Raw genomic sequence first — 20,036 nt, 5'->3', positions numbered from 1 at the left:
ATCCACCCCAAATTGATAGAGTAAATCCCAAACATCTCCATTTGAAACTTCACAGAGTACAATGTGAATAGTACCTTCACATACAATGTGTCTATTTGCCCCAGCATAACTTGGGCCATTAATCATTGAGCCAACATTTAACACATTTAACTGCGATCATAGAGAGCTCCCCATCAGTTACTTCCACAGTCACTCCGCCGAGTCTGAAGTACATGCAGGTGGGCCCAGACCAAGACTTTTACTGCCTGAGCTGCCTCTCGCCGGATTTGGGATTGACGCCTCAGTGTATGCCTTGGCTTCTCCAGGAGTTTTTTAAAAAAAAGTGTCAACGGCCCACGTGCTGTATGCAAAACTTTGACGGGGATATAATTGCATATGCTATTTGCCGCTCTTGTAGCAGTCGTTTGACAGAGTCATAAGATGTTCTGGCTACTTGGACACCAGCAGAAAAGTTTGGATATATGAAGATTTTACTCGATTCGAACTGCAAGGACCCCGGTTCTCATGACAGCTTAAATATCCGGTCCATGTCCCTATAATTCAGTAACCTTGCAATGTACTATGTAGTGGCGCACCTGGCTTTGGGGCAAGGACAAGCGCACAATGAGCCCTTGGCAGCATTGCGCTTCTCCAAGCAGGGCTTTTAAAAGGTTCCTGAAAAACTGTTCCATGGCAGCCCTTAGAGAATTCTCGGCAACCCCCACGGTGCGTATATTATTTTGGCAGTCCTCGCATTTCGCCCGCACCACCAAAAGTTCCTTCTTCACCACAGCTACCTCTTGATCGTGATGCTCCACTCTGTCATCCAGGTTGCTGATTTTTGTTTAAGCCATGGTTATGCAGCCAGTTTCCTTATCTAAATTGGCACGTAAGGACTTATATTAGCCACAATGTCATCCAATTTGGAATTGACAAGAGACTAAACCATTTTGCATTACAACCATGAAGGGCTCCATGTGCGTGGGGGCTCCCAGGCCCCCCACGCCCCACTGGGGTAACATTAGAGGCGGCCTTAGCTTCCTTAGCTGGGGTACTTTTGTAGGAATCCACTAGGCTGCATTGTTTCCCTGCCTCTCTCATCATAACTGAGAAGTGAGATAAAGTCCTGCTGTGTAGTCTTAAGGCTTTGTTACAGTCCAGTATGGCAGCAGAGCTGGTAGCTCAAATTTATTATCCCTTCCAGAACCGACTGCCACCGGATCTCCAAGTACTACGCACCACAGCCTGGTATCAGTGACCACTGCTAGGGCTCACACCAGTACCCTGGAGCCGGACCTATCGCCAGCAGGCCACAGCGGTTCCTCTTCCCCACTCATCCCTGTGCTACCAGGCCGTGCCACCCCTTCCATGTGCCTTCTGCTCAGCAACTCAGCGCTATCTTGCTCACTGGGTGCCTCGCTGCATCCCCGCTCCACTGTACTCGAGTCTTGGGGCACTAACCACTTTACATCCAGATCCAAGCAGTGCCCCGGATCATCCAGGGCCTCTATGAAGCTCCATACATGCTCCAGACCAATGCTGCAAACACCAATGCACGTCTCACTCCCACTTGCCTGCAGGATGCACCGATGCGCTACAAGGCGTGTGCTTTGCAGTTCTCCTCTACACCCCCTATCTCCAAGGGCAGTACATGGGCACCGCTAACAACCGTTTTCTAATACCCCCCACACCTCAACACAGGGGATGGCACAACAGCAGAGGCTTCCCCACTCGGCATGAAGAGCAGCTCAATGATAGGATCGCCCGAACAGCCACCCCACTGTGCTCCATCTAGATGCAGGGGCCCGCTGGCATCCCTGGGCTCGGTACCAGGCTGCTTGCACACTTCTCTACTCCTCCTCACTCAGGGTGCAGGCCGCACAGAGCCGTGGCCCCTTGTTACACACGCTCACAGGAGAGCCTGGAGCCACGCACAGAGCGCACCCCCGTGTGCACTTGGAGGGCCACTTCGAGTTGTCTTGTGGCCCGCTCTCATCAGCCACCAGTAGAATCTCCGGACACCAACCTCCTTCTGCTCTCCGACACCCATGCTGCCCCGGGTGCCTATCTGCTGGGCTCAATACCGGATTAATTCTGGGAAGGATGTACACAGGCTTAGCGGCCATCTTCGTTGCTGCTCAGCAACAACCCCTCCCCTCACCAAAGATATTATTTGACCAGGAGAAATTGTAGGTTGATTACAGACCATTCACCGTTAACATGGGTGAATTTAAGGACACTGATGCAAGGGTAATGAGGTGGGTTTTGGACTTACAACCTTTTTGTTTCACCGACCAACATCAAAAGGGGAAGGAACAGGGAAATGTTGATTTTTTTTTAGCTGGTTTTCTATCAACCAACAAGTGGAAGCCACGAACATAAGGGGAAAGGAATGTGACAAAACAAGGGAATTCTTGTGAGCTTCCCCTTTGAGGCTAGGGAGGTGAGCCTGCTCCGCAAGACCATCCCTAGGGGTTTGGGCAATCAGTACCTCACTGGGAGAGACTCCTCCTTAGGGGACAATGGGCCTCATTACAACCCTGCCGGTCCGGTGACAACGGGGCCTGGTAGGTTTACCGGCACTGTTGTTACCGGACCGGCAGAGTACACGTTTGTGGACTGGATGTCCTCCCGCCTGCCAGGTGTGACCTGGTGGGCGGAAAGGCAATCGCTCACAGACTTTGACGGTAGCACCGGCACCATTATCAATGGTGCCGGTGCTACCGTCTTCCCCATTCTCATCGAGTCCGATGGGACTCACATGGGAATGGGGAGTAACATTTTCCGACGCCTGGCTTCAAGGACCGCCAGGGCTGTAATGCCCTGGTGATTCCCCCTTGCCAGGTGCCGGATAAAATACACAACTCTGGCGGCAGCCTGCCATTTTTATTGGCACGGCTACCGCCGGACATGTAATGAGGCCCACTGACTCCTGTTCCTTTTAATTACTCGCTAAGCCATTCCCCATGGTAACATACATGGTTCTATCTGACCCGAGGAACAATATAAAATCGAGACACTTGGCTAAAAGCAAAGCTAAATTATGTTCCTACTGCCAGGAAAGCAGTTCTGTCTCTTTAAAGTGAGACAACCCTTCAACTGGGACGAGGGACTGAAAATGAGGACATGCTGAGCCAAGGCGAGTAAGAGACAGATATGAAAGGGTAGCACCTTAGAGATGCAGAATCTAGGAGAGCCGCAGAGTTTGCGACTTTCAGAAGTGTTCTGACAGCAAGAACGGTGCGCTGGAGACCTAGCGTTTACCTGCAGGAAGTGATAGGATAGAAGAGGATACATATCCTGGTGGTGGTGTGACCACAATGACTTTATGGTGGGCAGTGTGCCCGTCCAACGACACTGAAACTGAGAATTCAGCAAACAAGCAGCTTATCCGCAGTGATAACAGTACGCCAAGGAAGAGAGGTCAGAGAGCCGGTGGAAATGAACAGACGGAGAAGCAGAACAAAAAAGAAAAACAAGAACAAGTACAGGCCCCAAAGAAGTTTCCCTGTAAGAGCTGAGGTAACACGGAGAACTGCAGGACTGGGAAGCCACCAGGGAATCGTTATTCAGCGAGACCTCATCCCAGTGAAATTGACGAAGCATTGACTATAAAGTTGTTGAAGTTGAACTTTAATAATTTGAGAAAACGAATCATAAATGAATTAGAGAAAGAGATCAACATCAGACGACCAAAACCCTGGCAAGGAGGGAAAGTATTACCTAGTTTGAAAAGCAGAGAATGGAACATATCAGAAAGAGAAGTCTTTGATGTAACATCCAGAGAAACCCATAAGAGAAAAGATATGCAAAACAACCCTGATTAAGTAAGGGGGGAGGGGGCATTAATTGCCACGACAGCATACCACACATAAGAAAGTGTATGTTACAGAAACATCCTAGAGACATTCTCCTGACCTTAGTTTGCTAGACTACTGGTAGGCTGAGTTAGACTCAGTTTTTGGACAGCTGACATTAATGTGGACATTTCCTGATGACTGACGAGCACCTTAGTTATTTACATAGGCAGGGAAACCCAACATAAATAAAACACTCATTAGAAATGTTACCATTGTGTCTGCTTCCCTTTTCTGACCCACCACACATTCCTTTTATTTGGTGCATCTTTTTTCAAACGTTTGTGTTTTACAAATAAAATCCTTTTAATTCTATTTTCAATTTAGAAACAGACACCACAACATCTTGTATTTCAATGCAGAACTTTCCTATTTGGGTCCCGAAGGAGTCTAAGAAAGTGTTACCAAAGATTATGCTTACCATTTCTTGGCCTGATCAGGTCCTCAGCGTCTGGAGATGCACTAAACCCAACTGTTTTTCTCCTTCCTGCACTATTCTCTGTAGGGAGTTGGTGTACTTTACTTGATGCAGGGGTCCTGGAAGACGGCGGTTTTAAAGGGCTGAAAGGGAAGAAAAGGAAAGTATTTAACTAAGAAAACAAGATCAAAAATGTAGAAAACATTTTGACAAATAACTACCCAACGGTGCGTGAAGGAGGAAAAAAATGTATTTCTAGGTGTCAAGAGATCAACAAAAATTTTGCAATTTATACGTCATAACAGTTCAGAAAAAGAACACACAGACAGGACACCGAGTAAGCATCCAGCAAATCTAACACGGCCACCTCACTGATAGCAAATTTCCCTAGATCAATAACACACGAAGCTGGGAACAAACCCATGCACATCGTAGGAGATGCAAAACCTGCAAACAAGACTGCACAGAGTCTGCGTTAAGGAACCCACAGAGCTAAACAACACAAAGTTAAGGGGCATACAACTGAAAAACATCCACTGTTGTGCCCCCCATTTGAGTAATAAATGTCCCCAAGTAAAGTATGCAGACGAGTTTGCTGAGAATTATGGAGTCAAGTCTTGCTGAGGATTATGCAAAAAGAATTTATCTACATAGGTTTACCATCTGGGATCATTTAAGAAACATTACCAGGCTGCCACTCCACAACGCAGTTTGGGTACACACTACAGGACTTGCCTGTAACGTTACTGAAAGGACGACTCTTAAAAAGAAGCCTTTTAAGAGCGTGAGGCTGCCTAAATACCTTAAGGCGCACATCGTGTTGAACACAGATACAGATTTTTAATATGGTTGTAGGGGGTCCTGACCCACGTTTAAGCTATCCTGCTACAACATTTGGTGCTGTGGGCTTAGGAAATTCAAGATGGCGGAAAACCCACATGTGCGCCGAAATCCAGGAAAGCTGCGCAGTTTGCGCGCACATTAAAATGGTTGCCTCACTTGCCACCCACCAGTGCGAGAATGAAAGGCCGGGTTGCCATGAGGGAAATGGGTTGCCAAAGGAAAAACAGTAGCGCCGGTTAGCTTCAAAGCGCTTTAAAACCACCATTGGACTACCCGCACAGTAGTCTGAAACCATTGGGAATGGCAATGCTGATTGCCAAATGCAACCTAGAAGTGTGGGGAATTCATTTCTTAAATCCCAAAAATGGGTGCAGTACCAGTACTCACCACTATCCAAAAGCCGGCGTTTTAAAACCACTCTGTGTTTTTCTGAAGGCAAGCAAAATGCCTATTTCAAACCTTGCAACATGTGCAAAATATTCACTGAACACCAGCAGACATTTGGCAGAATGGAGTTTTGTGTGCCTACAAAATCTGGGAAATGAAGAGCCCAAAAACAATGCTTATAACAAAAATGCTATGGAGTCAGCAGCTTAAGCCTAACTGCAACTGGATTTAAAACCACCAAAATCGAAAATGTTAAATTAAATGAGTGACCTATGTTTGGTGTCACATGCCTTTGTAACTGTTGAAATGTCATAGTTTTGCACTTAGAATCAGCATTCTAGCTGCATGTGTAAAATTACAAGTTATTTTAAAAGCAACAAAAAGTTAGCTGAAGGTCTGGCTTAAGGAACTTGATTTTGCCTAGCAACGGATCCCATCAGGAGTGAAACTTGAGTCACAACTATGTTCCCAGGCCAATGTTCCTTTTGCTGCCCACACTAAGGATATGCCATCTATCTGATAATTGAATTTCCTGTGCTCTGCCAGAGAGTGAACAAAGCCCTCTCTACTCAGGCAAAGGTTTTTATTACAGACGTCGTAAAAAGTGGCTTCCTCCTGGAGAAGCTGGGAGGGGCACTGCCTGTGAGAAGCAAGCTGGCTTGGCAGAAACTGGAAAGACTGGTTTCTGTACCATGTGACCTGAAAAGACACACCCCTGCAGCAAGGATATGGTTTTATAAAAAGGGGGATAATTCATAGTGCGGACATGTGAAAATTTTATAAATGATACCATAATTCTTGTGATTTTTCTGCCCACAGTTTAAGACGTGGTAGGAACCGGTGGTATGTTCAGGGGGGTTTTAGCGGAAAAGTGGATATTACTCTAAATGTGTGCATGTTAAAAATCTGAAACTTCATCAGTTAATGTCCCTACCCCCTGCACACATGTATGTAAAGTTGGGTCCATGTCGGAAATTGAAAAAGCAGTTAAAAAGTCAATTATGTACACTCTTTGAATGCAAGCTCCGAGAATGAGCAGATTTGGACATAGACATGGCTAAATTCAGCCACACCATGTATATGTAATTTCAAACAACTGTGTAACTCTGAAGTATGGATTTTGATCATATATATATTTGGGTGCACAGATGATAAGGGAGGTTGTTTCAAGAGATCATAAAATGACATCAATCTGACTCACAGTTCAGTTTGCCAATCAAGCGGAGGAATGGAAGCCTGACCAATGACGAATGAGAGGGGCAAGTCTAGTGATGCAACACACAGACCCATTCTCAAGAAACAGATAAAAGCAGAGAGTCAGGACACATAGAGACATTCAATTTCATCTGCCGCTGGAAGCCCTGCCGGAAAAATCCATACTTACCTCCATCAAACTCCAGAAAGCCAAACTAGAGACTTCAATCTATCCAGAGCAGAGACCAGACCAGAGAGAAAGCAGTGCTGTGCCTAGCAGAGACCAGACCAGAGAGAAAGCAGTGCTGTGCCTAGCAGAGACCAGACCAGAGAGAAAGCAGTGCTGTGCCTAGCCGAGACCAGACCAGGCGCTGTGAGCAGAATCCGGAAAGACCTGACCAGACTGAAGATCGTGACCAAGTCGCTTTCCTGTTCAAAATCTCTTGTGAGTACTTAGCAAAACTCAGAACACATCTCTTAGTTTAAATTCATCTAATTCAATCTATTTAACCTAAGTAGAACTGCCTCCTATCTGTCACCTGTCATTTCTAGTAAAATTTGTCATTTTGAAAAAGTGTGCGTTTAAAATTTACAAAACCAAAAACGACCTTTACTAAATTACTCATATCTCCGCAACCGTTTGGGCTAGAGACTTGCAATAACTTTCATTTGGAAGCTGAGATCCCAGGCTTTCCTAGGACCCCAAAACGGTAGAGATAGTCCTTGCGGTTCCTTTGTAATAGCGCTCGGCGCATCCGCGAATTTTGCCGCGATTTGCAATTTCTTCACATGTAAAAAAAAACTGCTGCTGCCTGATTTCATTTGCCAGAAATTCGTTTAACCTGCTAACTATCCCTGCATCATTGCTAGTGTGAGCCTGGACTAATATTAACTAGATACCACTCATCCTGAACCTCTAAAAGGGAATTAAGAGCGTTTCCAGCATATTTCTCATTCATTGCTAGCACCTATCAAAGCATTTGCCTGTGTTTTCAAACTTCTGTTTAAGCTTGCTGGATTGAACTGAATTACAGTTGATTGCATTTCTGAGAACTGTGTGTTTTCCTTCCATTTCCTTGCCTTGCATCAAGGGGGGGAGGGGAGTAGCCAGAGAAAAGTGATTACATTGTTTGGTTGAAATCATATTGCGTATTTTCTGTACTGCATTCATTGAATATTGCATCCACCTGAGCCTACATAAAGCATCCTCTACCACATTATACTTTTGTTCCTATTTACCAGTGTGCTACCTTATCCATTTCATGTCAACTCATTAGTGATTAAAGAAGTGTGCTAGTGCCAGATTCTCCGTTGCTAATATTTACCATATCAGATTAAGTGTGATATTCAATTATTAATTTATTAAAAAGTGTGATATATATTTTAATTTATCAAATAAACCTTTTAAACTTGCAAAACAGAATTACTTCTTGGCTCAGTGGGGTCAGGAGGATTCCAAGAGAGGGGTGTTATACAAGGGTAGTCATCCAGAACGCATGAACTGGACCTAAAGATATATCAATAAGGGTTTTCATTCAGTATTCTAGACTAGGCGTTAACTTGGCTGTAGTGCTGAATTGAATCCTCTTACATGGTTGATTTCCCATCAACACCAGAACAACAAAAGCAAGGCATGCGAGTAAACTTCCGGTACCATCATCCGTGGGTATAACCAAATATGACACTTTATGGGGAATGGCAATATCTAATGCACAAGTAGGTGCCCACCATCAGCATTAGCGGGTCACTCCCTCTTACAACTATAAGCAAGGCTACAAGACCAACATGTTCCGTCACCCACATTCAAAGCCTGGGCACCTGCAAACTTGGTTGGCTAGTTAAGCCCTGTTAATGTATCTCAAAGCATAAGTTACACTGTATGCACGTCAGTGAGCATAGGGAGCTATGAGCAATACTGGGCTATACTCTGTAGATGCGTAAGCTCCAATGACATGGTAGATTAAATTGTACACTATTTTGTAGTGTCATTTTACTTAATGTCAGTCTGCAGCACTGGAACATCTGTAGGGAATTAGGGGTTGAGCTGGATGGCGGATAGTCTGTATTTTAGAGGATTTAATTTTGCCAGGGAATGCATCACAACTGACTCAGATAAAAGTTTAGAAATGCCACAGGCCTTTGCAGACATGATATTACAGGCATATTTACAAACCAATGTATATTCTATTCATGTAACAAATGCAGAAATACATATGGTTAAGTTTCTTCAATCACCCCATCCTGCAATCTGTAAAATGCCATGAAAGGTAGGCTTTCCATGGCATATCATTAAAATGCTTTTCTAGCCCATTCTGTTCTCGTTGGCACATGTCTCCCCTTTTCCAGTGGATAGTGAGCCAGACTCTGGCAGCAAGCAAGATGGTTCTCTGCATGTGTGACAGTTGTGTGTGACCGCCCCCCTGATCTTCAAGACCGAATAGTACCAGTAAGGGCGATAGGTCTTGCTTGCTGAGCTGCACTGGTCCTCATGTGTTACACTCTGAACTATTTTATACGTCTTGGAACTTATTACAGTAGGACTAGCGTTAAGATTCATAACTATTATGCTTGGTGTATTAATGTGATGTTTATGAATAACAACTACATCTACCCTTCTAGCCTCACTCCTTAGTCTCTCTCGCACAAATGTAGCTTACTTGTTGATCGATTCATGCAAGACTTTTCACTAGCACACACCAGGTACACTGAGGGACTTGATCATCCAGAGTATTTGACCAGTAACAGTTCCTTTTAAATCAAACCATCACAATTGCCTTGTAGGATAGAGCCTGTCAGAATATCTACTTGAAAATTGAAGGTTAGTATGACGGAGAAAAAAGTAGTATAGGACCATGACAAGAGTAATCGACATTCGTAGTTCAATTTATAAAATTGGGGCATGGGATGAGAAGTCAAATAGATAGGATTACCTGGAGGGGCTCTGAAAACCACCTCTAGCCGTTGTTTACCTTTGCAATTGATTAAGGATTCTCCAAGATCTTAACACTACCTCCACGCATGTGAATTGTCTGCAGAATATCATTCCCTTACTCCTCCTTCGGCTGACTTGCTTACTGAACTGTGATCAGGGTGCGCGTTATTCTCTTTTTAACCTCGCCGATGCCCGCAGGCATCAGGGTGCAACAAAAAGACAAGGACACAAATAAAACGAGACAAAGGGTCAGCTCTCTAATGTGGCAGGTATATCCAATAGTTAATCGTTTACTTGAAAAGGTACGTTTTCAGCATTTTCCAAATGCGGTTATGGTTCTTTTCGAGGCTTAATTTCATTGGGAGTTTATTCCAGCTTTGGGCTTCCCTCACCGGGAACGCTCTCCCTAGGTCATTTGAATGTTTAACCGTCGGGCATTTGATCTGTTAAATTTGAGTGTTAAATCTCACTCTTCTGCCCCATGGTACTATAAACAACTTTGGGCAAACATACAACTGGGCTAGGTGTTTAAGCTTTATAAGGATTTAAAATAACTAAAACGTATTATTTTATTTGAATATTTCTTCAGCGCTGGCCCTATCCAAATGGTCTTGGCGGGCCTTACAAGGTTCAAAAAGTGCAAGAGGTGGGAGGTGAAAAAGAAGTTACAGCAATGCTTTCAGGATAGGACAGGGGATGGCAGGACGGGCTGGATTAGGTGGGAAAACAGGTATGTTGTGAGACTTTTACGGAAAGTGGTGAAGGAGGTTGCAGTGTGGATGTGAAGATTCAGTTCCACAACCTATACCAAAACCACATTAAATAATGACGTTGCTCCTATGAAAACCAGACCGACCTAAAACCCTCTTCAAGTACACACTCACTCCAGGATCACTTAGTGCACTATAGTACCTAATGTTGCTGTGGAAAATGGTCTTGGGGGAAATAAATAAAGGCGGATGTCACTTTTCAATGTTGCATTCCCGCTGATAACTGGTGGAAACACTTCCCAGACTTATATGGCGGGACTCCACATCATTAAGTCACCTTCCATCATGCGGTTACATCCAATACAAGAGACCACGGGTGGATGATTTTCTTACCTGTGGGGTAAGTTCAACACGGCAAACGGGACGAGATAGGGTCCCCACAGACTTTTCCACAGACGAGATATGTACCTGGGGCGTGTCCTATGCAAATTATTTAACGCCGTCATTAAGCTCAACGCAGTACCTGCAACTTGGAAGCATTCTTCAATAGTACCAATATATAAAAAGAGGGGCAGAGATTCACCTGCTAACTACAGGGCTCTCTCGCTTCTGGACAGTGCAGGGAAGAGGTACACCCCATTTTGGCACAGCAGGCCGGTTTGGCGTAACCGCTTCGGTGCAGTGGCCATTTCGGTGCACCCATTTTGGCGCAGTCCATTTGGCGTAAGGGGCGCTTGGACGTGGCTGACATTGCAGCCACGTCTAAACACCCTTGTGCCAAACGAAATGGGAAACAAACGCCCAAACCGTCTTAGTGTCGCCTTGTCCATGGCATCTGTTTTCACAGCACAGTAAAGCTACAAAACAGAGGTCATGAGTGCCCACAGAAATATATTACAGCACTTGTAAGGGTGAATAGCAAGGCATCAATGAAGGCTGCGGGACCTTAAAGAGGATTTCCATAGATTCTGTTCGTTCACCTTGCTCTGCGTTTAAGAGTTTGCACATTTTCTAATGAAAGTTGGATTACATAGGATATTTTCTGCGGAAAGATCACCAACACTCATACAATTAAAATCTGCAGTTATGGTCAGGTTGGCCATGGATAGATGGGACACACATGGTTAATTGAAGGCTGAGTTAACATCTATGCATCAGAGGCCTTCTGCACATAGTTTTGCCCTGTGCACATTTGGATGGTTCCAATAGTAGTGCCATGCCACTGTGTAGGAGTGCCAACCTGTTAAAGGTCAAGAAGGGTTATGGTTCTACCCGGGTAAAATATGCTGTTGACTTGTCAGTGAGCAGATGGTACCTGAGACAGGCTCCCTCATATGCTGCGTTTGGAGGCTTTCAGAGCAGCATTTCGCCCCCTACTGGGAGTTCACCACACAAACTCATGAATATTCATGAACATCTTATTCAGCGAAACATAAACTGCTCAAGGTTCTGTGACGACTCTGAAAACAAAGAATACTTGTACAACTTCAGCCCTGGCTGTTTATGCTATATGGGCAGGACAAAGGCTGATATGCGGGGAAATTTCTTCTCTGTGAAAAGGACAGTGAGCTAAAGACTTGGTAGAGTCTCTCCCAGGGGTTATTCACCCAAGAACAGGTCATTGGGCTGTGTTCGTTCTGGTAGAGAGATTCCCAGACCCCCCTTTGTTTGCATACATTAACTTTGGGTTTCACCCTAAGTTAACAGGGCAATCCAGACGTGGACCACTTGCTCACTGTTCTTAGAGAGGCAACAGTTTCACCTCACTGATGATGCCCAACAAGGCTGAAACACGTGTATGGGGTTACTGATGGTACTCTTGTTCAGAGGAGAATTGCCTAGCATTTCGGCGCTGGACTGCCCCTGGGCAGGACAAAGGCTGATATGCGGGGAAATTTCTTCTCTGTGAAAAGGACAGTGAGCTAAAGAATTGGTAGAGTCTCTCCCAGGGGTTATTCACCCAAGAACAGGTCATTGGGCTGTGTTCGTTCTGGTAGAGAGATTCCCAGACCCCCCTTTGTTTGTTTATGCTATACTTACACTGCAAGAGCATCCGTAGTCTGCTGCTGGTCTTCCTAATTTGCCCCTTAGATTGTCCAAAAGTCCGGTCTCTGTAGGGGTGCCTGCACATGTATTTATGAACCTGCACCTGTTACTCATGCATATTACAGGTGCAGACTCAATGTTTATAGTGCACTTCGTGGTCATACTGCGCCGAAATGCCCCTGTGCCATGGCGGCTGGGCCGAAACATCCCGCACTGAATTGTCGCTGTGCCCTGCTGGCTGCGCCAAAACGTCCCAAGCCGAATCGATCGTGGCAAAATTTCATGCTCCGGCAGGAAAGATCTTCACCACGGTCATATTGTTCTATTTGCAAGCCTGGGTTGATGAGTACAGCGATCTTCAAGCTGGTTTTCAGAAACACAAAAGCACAGTGGACCAAAGTTTTTGATTGTTTTGTTGGTCCAGAAGTACAGCGTGCATGCCAGGATGAATTTGTATGTTGTATTTGTGGATCTCAAGACAGCTTTTAATGGTGTCTCACATGAAACACTGGCAGGTTTTGAAGAAAAGAAACACATCCTCTCACTTGGTCACTGTTATCCAGGCGCTGTACTGTAACCTTATGGAACTGCACCAGCACTTATGGGACCTGACAGAGCCAAGTGTGACTAATCTATGGAGAACATAGAATAGCACAAACACTTATGCTATGGTTTGGGAAAATTACAGCAGGCCACAGGCCTCTCAGCGAGGATCAAGCTGAGCGGAATTCAGTCTGGACAAGAGCAGAACGTGAATGAAGTTGGGCTGTTGGAAGAACCACATAGTGTCGATAAGGCAGCCTTGATCAGGATTAAGAGAAGAGCACTTGCTCTGGTCAGGAAGAAAATGGAGGAAGTGGCTAATAAACTGAAATTTGGTCCAGAACACAATTAATGTGAATTAGATTTTGGTTCAGAGGGTTATCTTGCGTATATAGGTCCACCTTATGCAAGAGCTTTACATGCTAGTTTTATATTTGGGACACTACAGATTGCTGCTTTTACAAAGTCTTGGGCTCCTGATGGGTTGGGTATTTGTCCTTTATGTGGCCTAGGTGCATTTTCTGTTTGTCTGTGTTATGTTAAAACCGCGGAGAGTTTGGTACTCGAGACCACTGTTTAGGAGGGCAGCTATCCGCTCAACTGCAGAAGTGCTAGGATTTTGTAAAAGTAGCACAGACCCTCATACGGTGAACTGCGTAGCTTGCTATGTCCATCAGGAATGACTGTGCAGACGGAAAATAATAAAAAACAAAATTGGATTACAACAATAGTACTGAATAAGGAGGCATATGATAGAAAAAGCCATAAATATGCAGTTTATGTATGATTATGGGGCTGTGACTATACTCTCCCTATTTCTAAACTCATCCAGTTGTGTGTTTTATTCTGAATGTCATTTTGTTCAGTGTTTTAGTATGTTCCTTATGAAACTCGTGTTTTTTAACACTGTAAATTTGTATTTATTGAAACTGTCATATTTATGAACTTTGTTTTGTTTGTCTTTTTAAAATATGTTTTTGTTGGTTTCAAGACGAGAAAAAGGTACATCACACAAGTAGGAACTGTTGTAATAACCGTCTAGTATTAACATCAAGTAAATCAACCATTTGGTGAAACAACCATTTACAGTACTGTCATGAATCACTGTATACATCGGTTGCGGCGATCTCGTGTGGGCACTTGACATGTTTCTGGTTTATGTATTGGATACTTTTGTTCTCCCAAGATGGCCGCCCCTAAGGTCTCTGAATCTAATGCTGCGCACGCTCTAGTCGTCCGCCATGTTTCTTTACAGCAGTCTGGGTAGCTGGCATATCTACGAGCAAAGTCAGCGGCTGGGCGCGTCACTACTACTTTCCTTTTAGACGCTCGTAAGTTCACCACTACTTCTGTGTACTTTTTGCCTTCTGTGTATGTATCCTTGCCTTGGTTCGCTTGATCCGTGTTGTTTCACAGTGGATTTGAATCCTTTACCCGCGTCCAGTGCTCCGAATGCTTCGTGCTGCACATTGAGTCTGTTTGGCCGTTCTCAAGCAGCAAAATCCTTTACGAAGCTACATTTGCTTTCTGCTTCGAAGTGGCTTTCTTTCCGTCCGTACTGGGTAAGCTGTCACGAACTGGGCAATTGGTAATATTGTATCTTCTAATTGTAGCCGGAACGCATTTCTTTGGAAAATTGTAGCATGCATGAGTGCCTCTAGAATCAAGCCCCAGTTGCCATTATTCATCCTTAAGCAGTCCCGAGACACTTTTACAGGTCTATTTCCCCTTATTACTTCTCAAACATTTCTATCTGTTCTTTCCTATCTCTTGAACTAAAATTATTTTTGTACTCTTTCATGTGGTAACCGAAGCACGTTAGTCCTACAGCAATACTTGAAGTATAAGGGAGACTCAAGACTGCACATTCCAGACCTTATTCAGCATACCAGTGATTCTGTCTGACCTATCAAAACTCAGGGTTTTCTGCCTCTAGAGGGGTTTCCTGGATCCTCTGCATCCTTCAGTCTGTTTAATGCGGCTGGGGAAGGCAGAATATCCAGGGGGGTTCTTATTTTCAGCTTTCCTCAGCCTGATGCTGCTGCATTTGGATCCAGGTTGGTGAAATGTATCTAACTCCTATTGAGTACTTTAAGGCTATCCACATCCATATGACAAGTACACTCTGTCTCTACTGCCCACCATTCCTGTCCATACAAACCACTGTCCCCTCCTCTGTCCCTTCCACTCCCCTTCCCGCTCCCACACCCAATGGTCAACCATGCCATCCTGCTCAACTGCCTCCGTGATAACCTGGGTATCACAGGCCAGGCCCTGGCTTGGCTGACTTCTTTCCTCTCTGATTGACCCTCCCAGGTCCAACTTGGGTCCTTTCTCTCCTGTATCTCTATCTCTACCTCTGGTGTTCCCCAGGTATCTAACCTCTCTCCCTGGCTGTGCAACCAATATTTTTTTTTTTTTTTTTTTTTATTGTTTTATTGGTTAATCATAGGTAAACCTTTAACAAACCTCAAATAACCTCAAATAAGGGTCCGAGAAACAAGAGTCCAAAGTTCCTCTACTAAAGTATTATGTGAGTTCCAATCGGTTTAGTTATCCCTCCAATGAAAGCCTTTTACCATAACAGATGCACCCAGTAGTCTTTAGGGCTCCTATCTCTCCTCCATTTCCGGTTCTTCCTGGTCCAGATTTAGAGATTCTACAAACTTTAGTGCGTCAATAGTTCGACCCACCTTATCCGCTGTTAGAAGGCGTTCCCAGTATTCTTCTTCTGTTTCCATCGTGATGTTGTTTATATAGTTGCCCAAAAACGCTAATCGCTTTGGTACCAGAACCGGACATGTTAGCATCACGTGTCGCACTGATTCAAGTTGGTCCTTCATTTTACAGAACCTGCAGAACGCTGATGCTTTTTCAATGAGCCGTCTTCTCAGCTTAACCTCTCGGGAATGCCAGATATTTAATCTACATCGTAATAGCAGATCTCTATAATATTTAGATGGAAATTTCTGAAGATATGGTGGGAGAATATTTAATGCTTTGCGTTCCCAGACGATGTTGTGAGCCCAGTTTCCTGCCAATTTAGTGACCTGGGTTTCCTCCCAGTCTTTTTCCCGCAGGATTCTTTTGGCCTTGTCAGGATTACACTTTAGAATTTCCAGTGAGATACCTAGATGTTCTAAGGTATCCTCACATCTCTTCTTCCATTCTTGAAAAATTATATCTTCATTGGGCATACCTGGTCTTGCTAGAACATTAAATGGCTGCGCCGGTTTGTCCAAAATACACTTCCGAAATAATGAAAGAGATTTCCACACCGTGATTGAAACCATAGATTGAAGTCTAAGTTCCGATCTTATCAGAACTAAGGGCAGTGAATTCGGAAGATGTAAGATCCTTCGCCAAAAGTAGGCCTCGCACAGATTCCAGCTTTCCCATCCTAAAGACAGAAGTGCCTCTGCTCCATATGTTAACACTGCAACCACCTTTTGCTTATAAAATGTGATAATTGGCTGCAGTGAAAATTTTCCATATCTATAGTGCAGTAGGATTCCTTGATTAGTTAGCGCTGCGAGTTTCTCTCGAATAAGGGTGTATTGTGCTTGTTCATTGCAATTTTTATTTATCTTAATACCCAGGTAGATGGAAGTATCCACTTCTTCAAGTTTCTCTTGATCCAGCATCCATATCTGTCGTTTCCCTGCAGGTTTTTTTCCACGATTCGATTTCATGCACAGTATCATTGATTTCTTTACATTAATTTGCATGTCATTTTCTTTCAGGTATTTGTTGAAAGCTTCAATTCTACGTTGCTGACCAATAGGGGTCTGATCTGCAAATACCGCATCATCTGCGTATAACATCCACGGGACTTCCATACCGTTCACTTTTGGAGGGAACGCACGGATCCTTTCTTGGGATGTCTTCATATCCGCCATATAGAGAACAAATAGAAAGGGAGCCAGAGCACATCCTTGTTTGATTCCCCGAGTGGTATAGATTTTTCTAGATAACCCTCCATTAGCAGTAATTTGGACCTGGATTGAGGTATTAGTATACAGCGCTTGGATTGCTGCCAACAGGGCGTTCGGGCATCCCCAATTTCTCAATTTCGACCATAGTCGCTCTCTATTGATACTATCAAACGCCTGTTGAAGATCAATAAAAGCCAGGTAAGTTGTTGCATTGTCTTTCAAAGCCTTAGCTTTCAAAAGGTTTAACAAGAACAGGTTTAGAGATGTCCCCACCCTCCTTATAAAGGCGGTTTGTCTTTCATCTAGGATGTTGATTCTTATGGCCCATTTTTTTAAGTTCATTAGTAGAACGGCCGCAAAGAGTTTCCCAATAGAGTCTAACAAGGCTATAGGCCTATAATTTTTGGGGTTAGATCGATCCCCCTTTTTGAAGATCGGAACTATATACGCCTCCGTCCATGTTGATGGAATTTGCCTTTTTTTTGCTATTTTTTTTTAAAAGGGCATAGATCAAATCAGTCCAATCTCCGCAGTTCTCTTTTAGCTTTTTGTTGGAAATGCCATCCGGACCAGTTGCCCTGGAACTGCTGAGCTTTTTAATAAGCATCCGTATATCTTCTTTATCGAATTCAAAATACCATGCTGAACTCTTATTTCTTTTTTCTGGAGGTGTACCCATGGTTTTCCCCTTAAACAATGCATTATAGTGCCGATACCAGTCCTCCTCTGAGACTTGATTTACACCAATTGCCGACTGATTTAGATCTCTATTATTAATTAAGTCCCAGGTACTTCTTGAGTTGTTGGTAGATAGTGCCGCCAGCATTTTTTCCGCGTCTCTTTGAGTTCTTAAGAAGCGGGTCGAGCGTAGCCAGTTTTTATAGGTTTGCCGGCATTTCTGCAGGAGAATCTCTTTCACCGGGGAATTTTCTTTTTTAATACGTTTAAGTTCTGCTCTATATTGCTTCCTTTTAGTGACCACAGAATCATCGTACGCATGCTTTCTTTCAATTTTATTCACTTTAACTGGATCATACTTAACTACAAAAGCTTCCAGGAGCCATTTATATTCTACTGTCTCATCGCCTTTGTTACCCGCTTCTTTAAAGTCTTTTACTAGCTTCGGTATAACTTGGTTTTTAAGTCTCAGTCGGTTTCTTCCCCAGGATACTTCTGTTTCCTTCCATTTTTTCATCGATGATGGTAATGTGGTATTCCATGCTAGTTCAGTTCTCAAAAGGCTGTGATCGCTGTTTGCTTGTTTGATTATTGTAAATGTTTTTATCCAGGGTAGCGTGTTGTTTCCGACAAAGCAGTAATCTAAACAGGCCCCTGTTTTACCGCTATGCCATGTATTCGCACCCATTAGATCACCTTGGGTCTGACTATTTAACATCCTCATATCACGAGTACACATTTCCTTTGTCCAGAGACTTTCTTTACCTCGTAGATTTTCTATATCTCTTATTTTACCTTTCTTGTCAAGGAGTTTGATATTCAGATCCCCATTTAGTAAAATTAGCCGTTCTTTGTCTTCAATCATAGATTTATCTATTGCATTCATGATGGTTTTTAGATAATTTTTCAGGTTCGGCATATTTTCACTCCAATAGGTTTTAATTAGAGTCATCGTCGTCATCTTTTTTTTTGGTGATTGTCATGTTCTCAGAATTCTCCTTAGTGTCTTCTTTAAGGTTGATTGTTAATATCTGCACATAGGGATTTGGGATCACATGTTCCAAAACTTGTAGTGACGAGTCCAATTTCTTTAATACCATGAGTCCTGCATAAGGTCTACCTCTAGGGCCTTTCTTAGCCGGATTAAAGTAGACTTCATAGCCTTCACACATAGGTACTTCGCGCAGCCACGACTCCTGGATCGAAATTAGGTCGTAGTCAGCCAGGAAATCACTTTCCCTAGAGAATAAGTGTTGGAAGCCTCGGGTATTCCATGAGGCGCAGGAGACCGATCTTTGCTGGGCCTCCTCACTCTATTGCTTCTTCTTAGTGGTGCTCGTATTCTTTGGTTCAGGCCGCTCATTCGCTTTCAGGCCTTTTTTGTTCAATGTAGAATTACCCTTCTTTGGGTTATCCGAGTTGTCCACCGTAAATCTCAGATTTTTCAAATTCTCATCTGAGAACTTCAGGGAGGTGGCATTTGCTTTCTGACATTTAGTATCACTCTTTATTTCCACCTCCTTCACTTTGTCACTTAGTTTTCTGGGCCTTTTCCCCGATTCCTCCATATCTCGTCCTTTATTATTGTAGTCCTTCACCATATATTTTTTATTATTGCCGTCCTCCCTCCCCACTTCCATGGGTCTCCCTTTGCCCCTTGTTGTTTCTTTTGGATTCTTCAGTTGACTACTGCAATCTACGTCCTCCAGTCGATAGCCCTTTTGTTTAAGGCAATCTTCAGCCTTTAGGAATTTTTGTTTTACTTCCTTTGAGACGAGATGTAATATTACTTGATCCATCCTGCCTTCTTTTGGGAATTCCACAATTCTTATATCGTCAGCTGAAATCGCTCTGAGCGCTGGAGTTTGTTTGCATAGAGACATCACGTAGCATCTATTCAAAAGGACCTTCCTCGGCCCCTTCGATGTAGTTCCCAGTTTCACAAAGTGGTCTTTGGAGGAGGGTGTTTGCTTATCAGTTAACGACTTTCTACTGTATCTACTGCCCATACTATCTTTTTCTCTACTGTGACTTCTTTGTTTTAGACTATGCTTCCTTGGTTCAAAGTGGACGGTTTTTCCCTTATGAGCCAACTCCCTCCTTTTTTCTTCTAGTGTTTTAAACCTCAAGTATTCTATTTCCATGTCATAATCATTCCAAGGCGAAATCGTACTTTTTTCTGTTTCTTCCCTAGGTTTACTAGATCCATCCTTTTTCTCAGTCTGCTTGTCCTTCAGATGGCAATTCAGCTCATCCCTATCCCAGTTGTCAATTGTTTTCCATTCTGACGGCGTGATGTTTCCCCACCCCTCTTCATCGCTGTTATTTGAGAGAAGTTCGATTAAATCACTCAAAACTGCTGATTGTTCCAAGTCCTCCATTTTTTCATCTGCTGATGCCACAGATGTTTTAGACGCAGTTTCCCCCTCGGCTTCTGTGCAATCCAAGACACCCATCACGACTTCTTGGTACACTGTGGGTTTTCCCTTCTCGGTGGTGTTCTTAGATTCCTCA

General features: G+C 43.8%; 1 protein-coding gene across 2 annotated transcripts in view; it reads right to left on the bottom strand.

Moving 5' to 3' along the window:
- The window catches only part of KIAA1328 (KIAA1328 ortholog), a 1,369,495-nt gene that overhangs the window by 166,120 nt on the left and 1,183,339 nt on the right, over positions 1 to 20,036 (bottom strand). For both annotated transcript variants that reach the window (XM_069626866.1, XM_069626867.1), the window contains one exon: positions 4,258 to 4,397. In XM_069626866.1, the coding sequence (XP_069482967.1) occupies positions 4,258 to 4,397 (140 nt within the window). The remainder of the gene's footprint in view (positions 1 to 4,257; positions 4,398 to 20,036) is intronic.

Source organism: Ambystoma mexicanum, chromosome 6p (genome assembly GCF_040938575.1).
Source record: "Ambystoma mexicanum isolate Mex_15411 chromosome 6p, UKY_AmexF1_1, whole genome shotgun sequence".
In the NCBI taxonomy this organism is placed as follows: domain Eukaryota; kingdom Metazoa; phylum Chordata; class Amphibia; order Caudata; family Ambystomatidae; genus Ambystoma; species Ambystoma mexicanum.
Note: the sequence above shows the minus strand (reverse complement) of the source record. Positions and strands in the feature narration are given on the sequence as shown.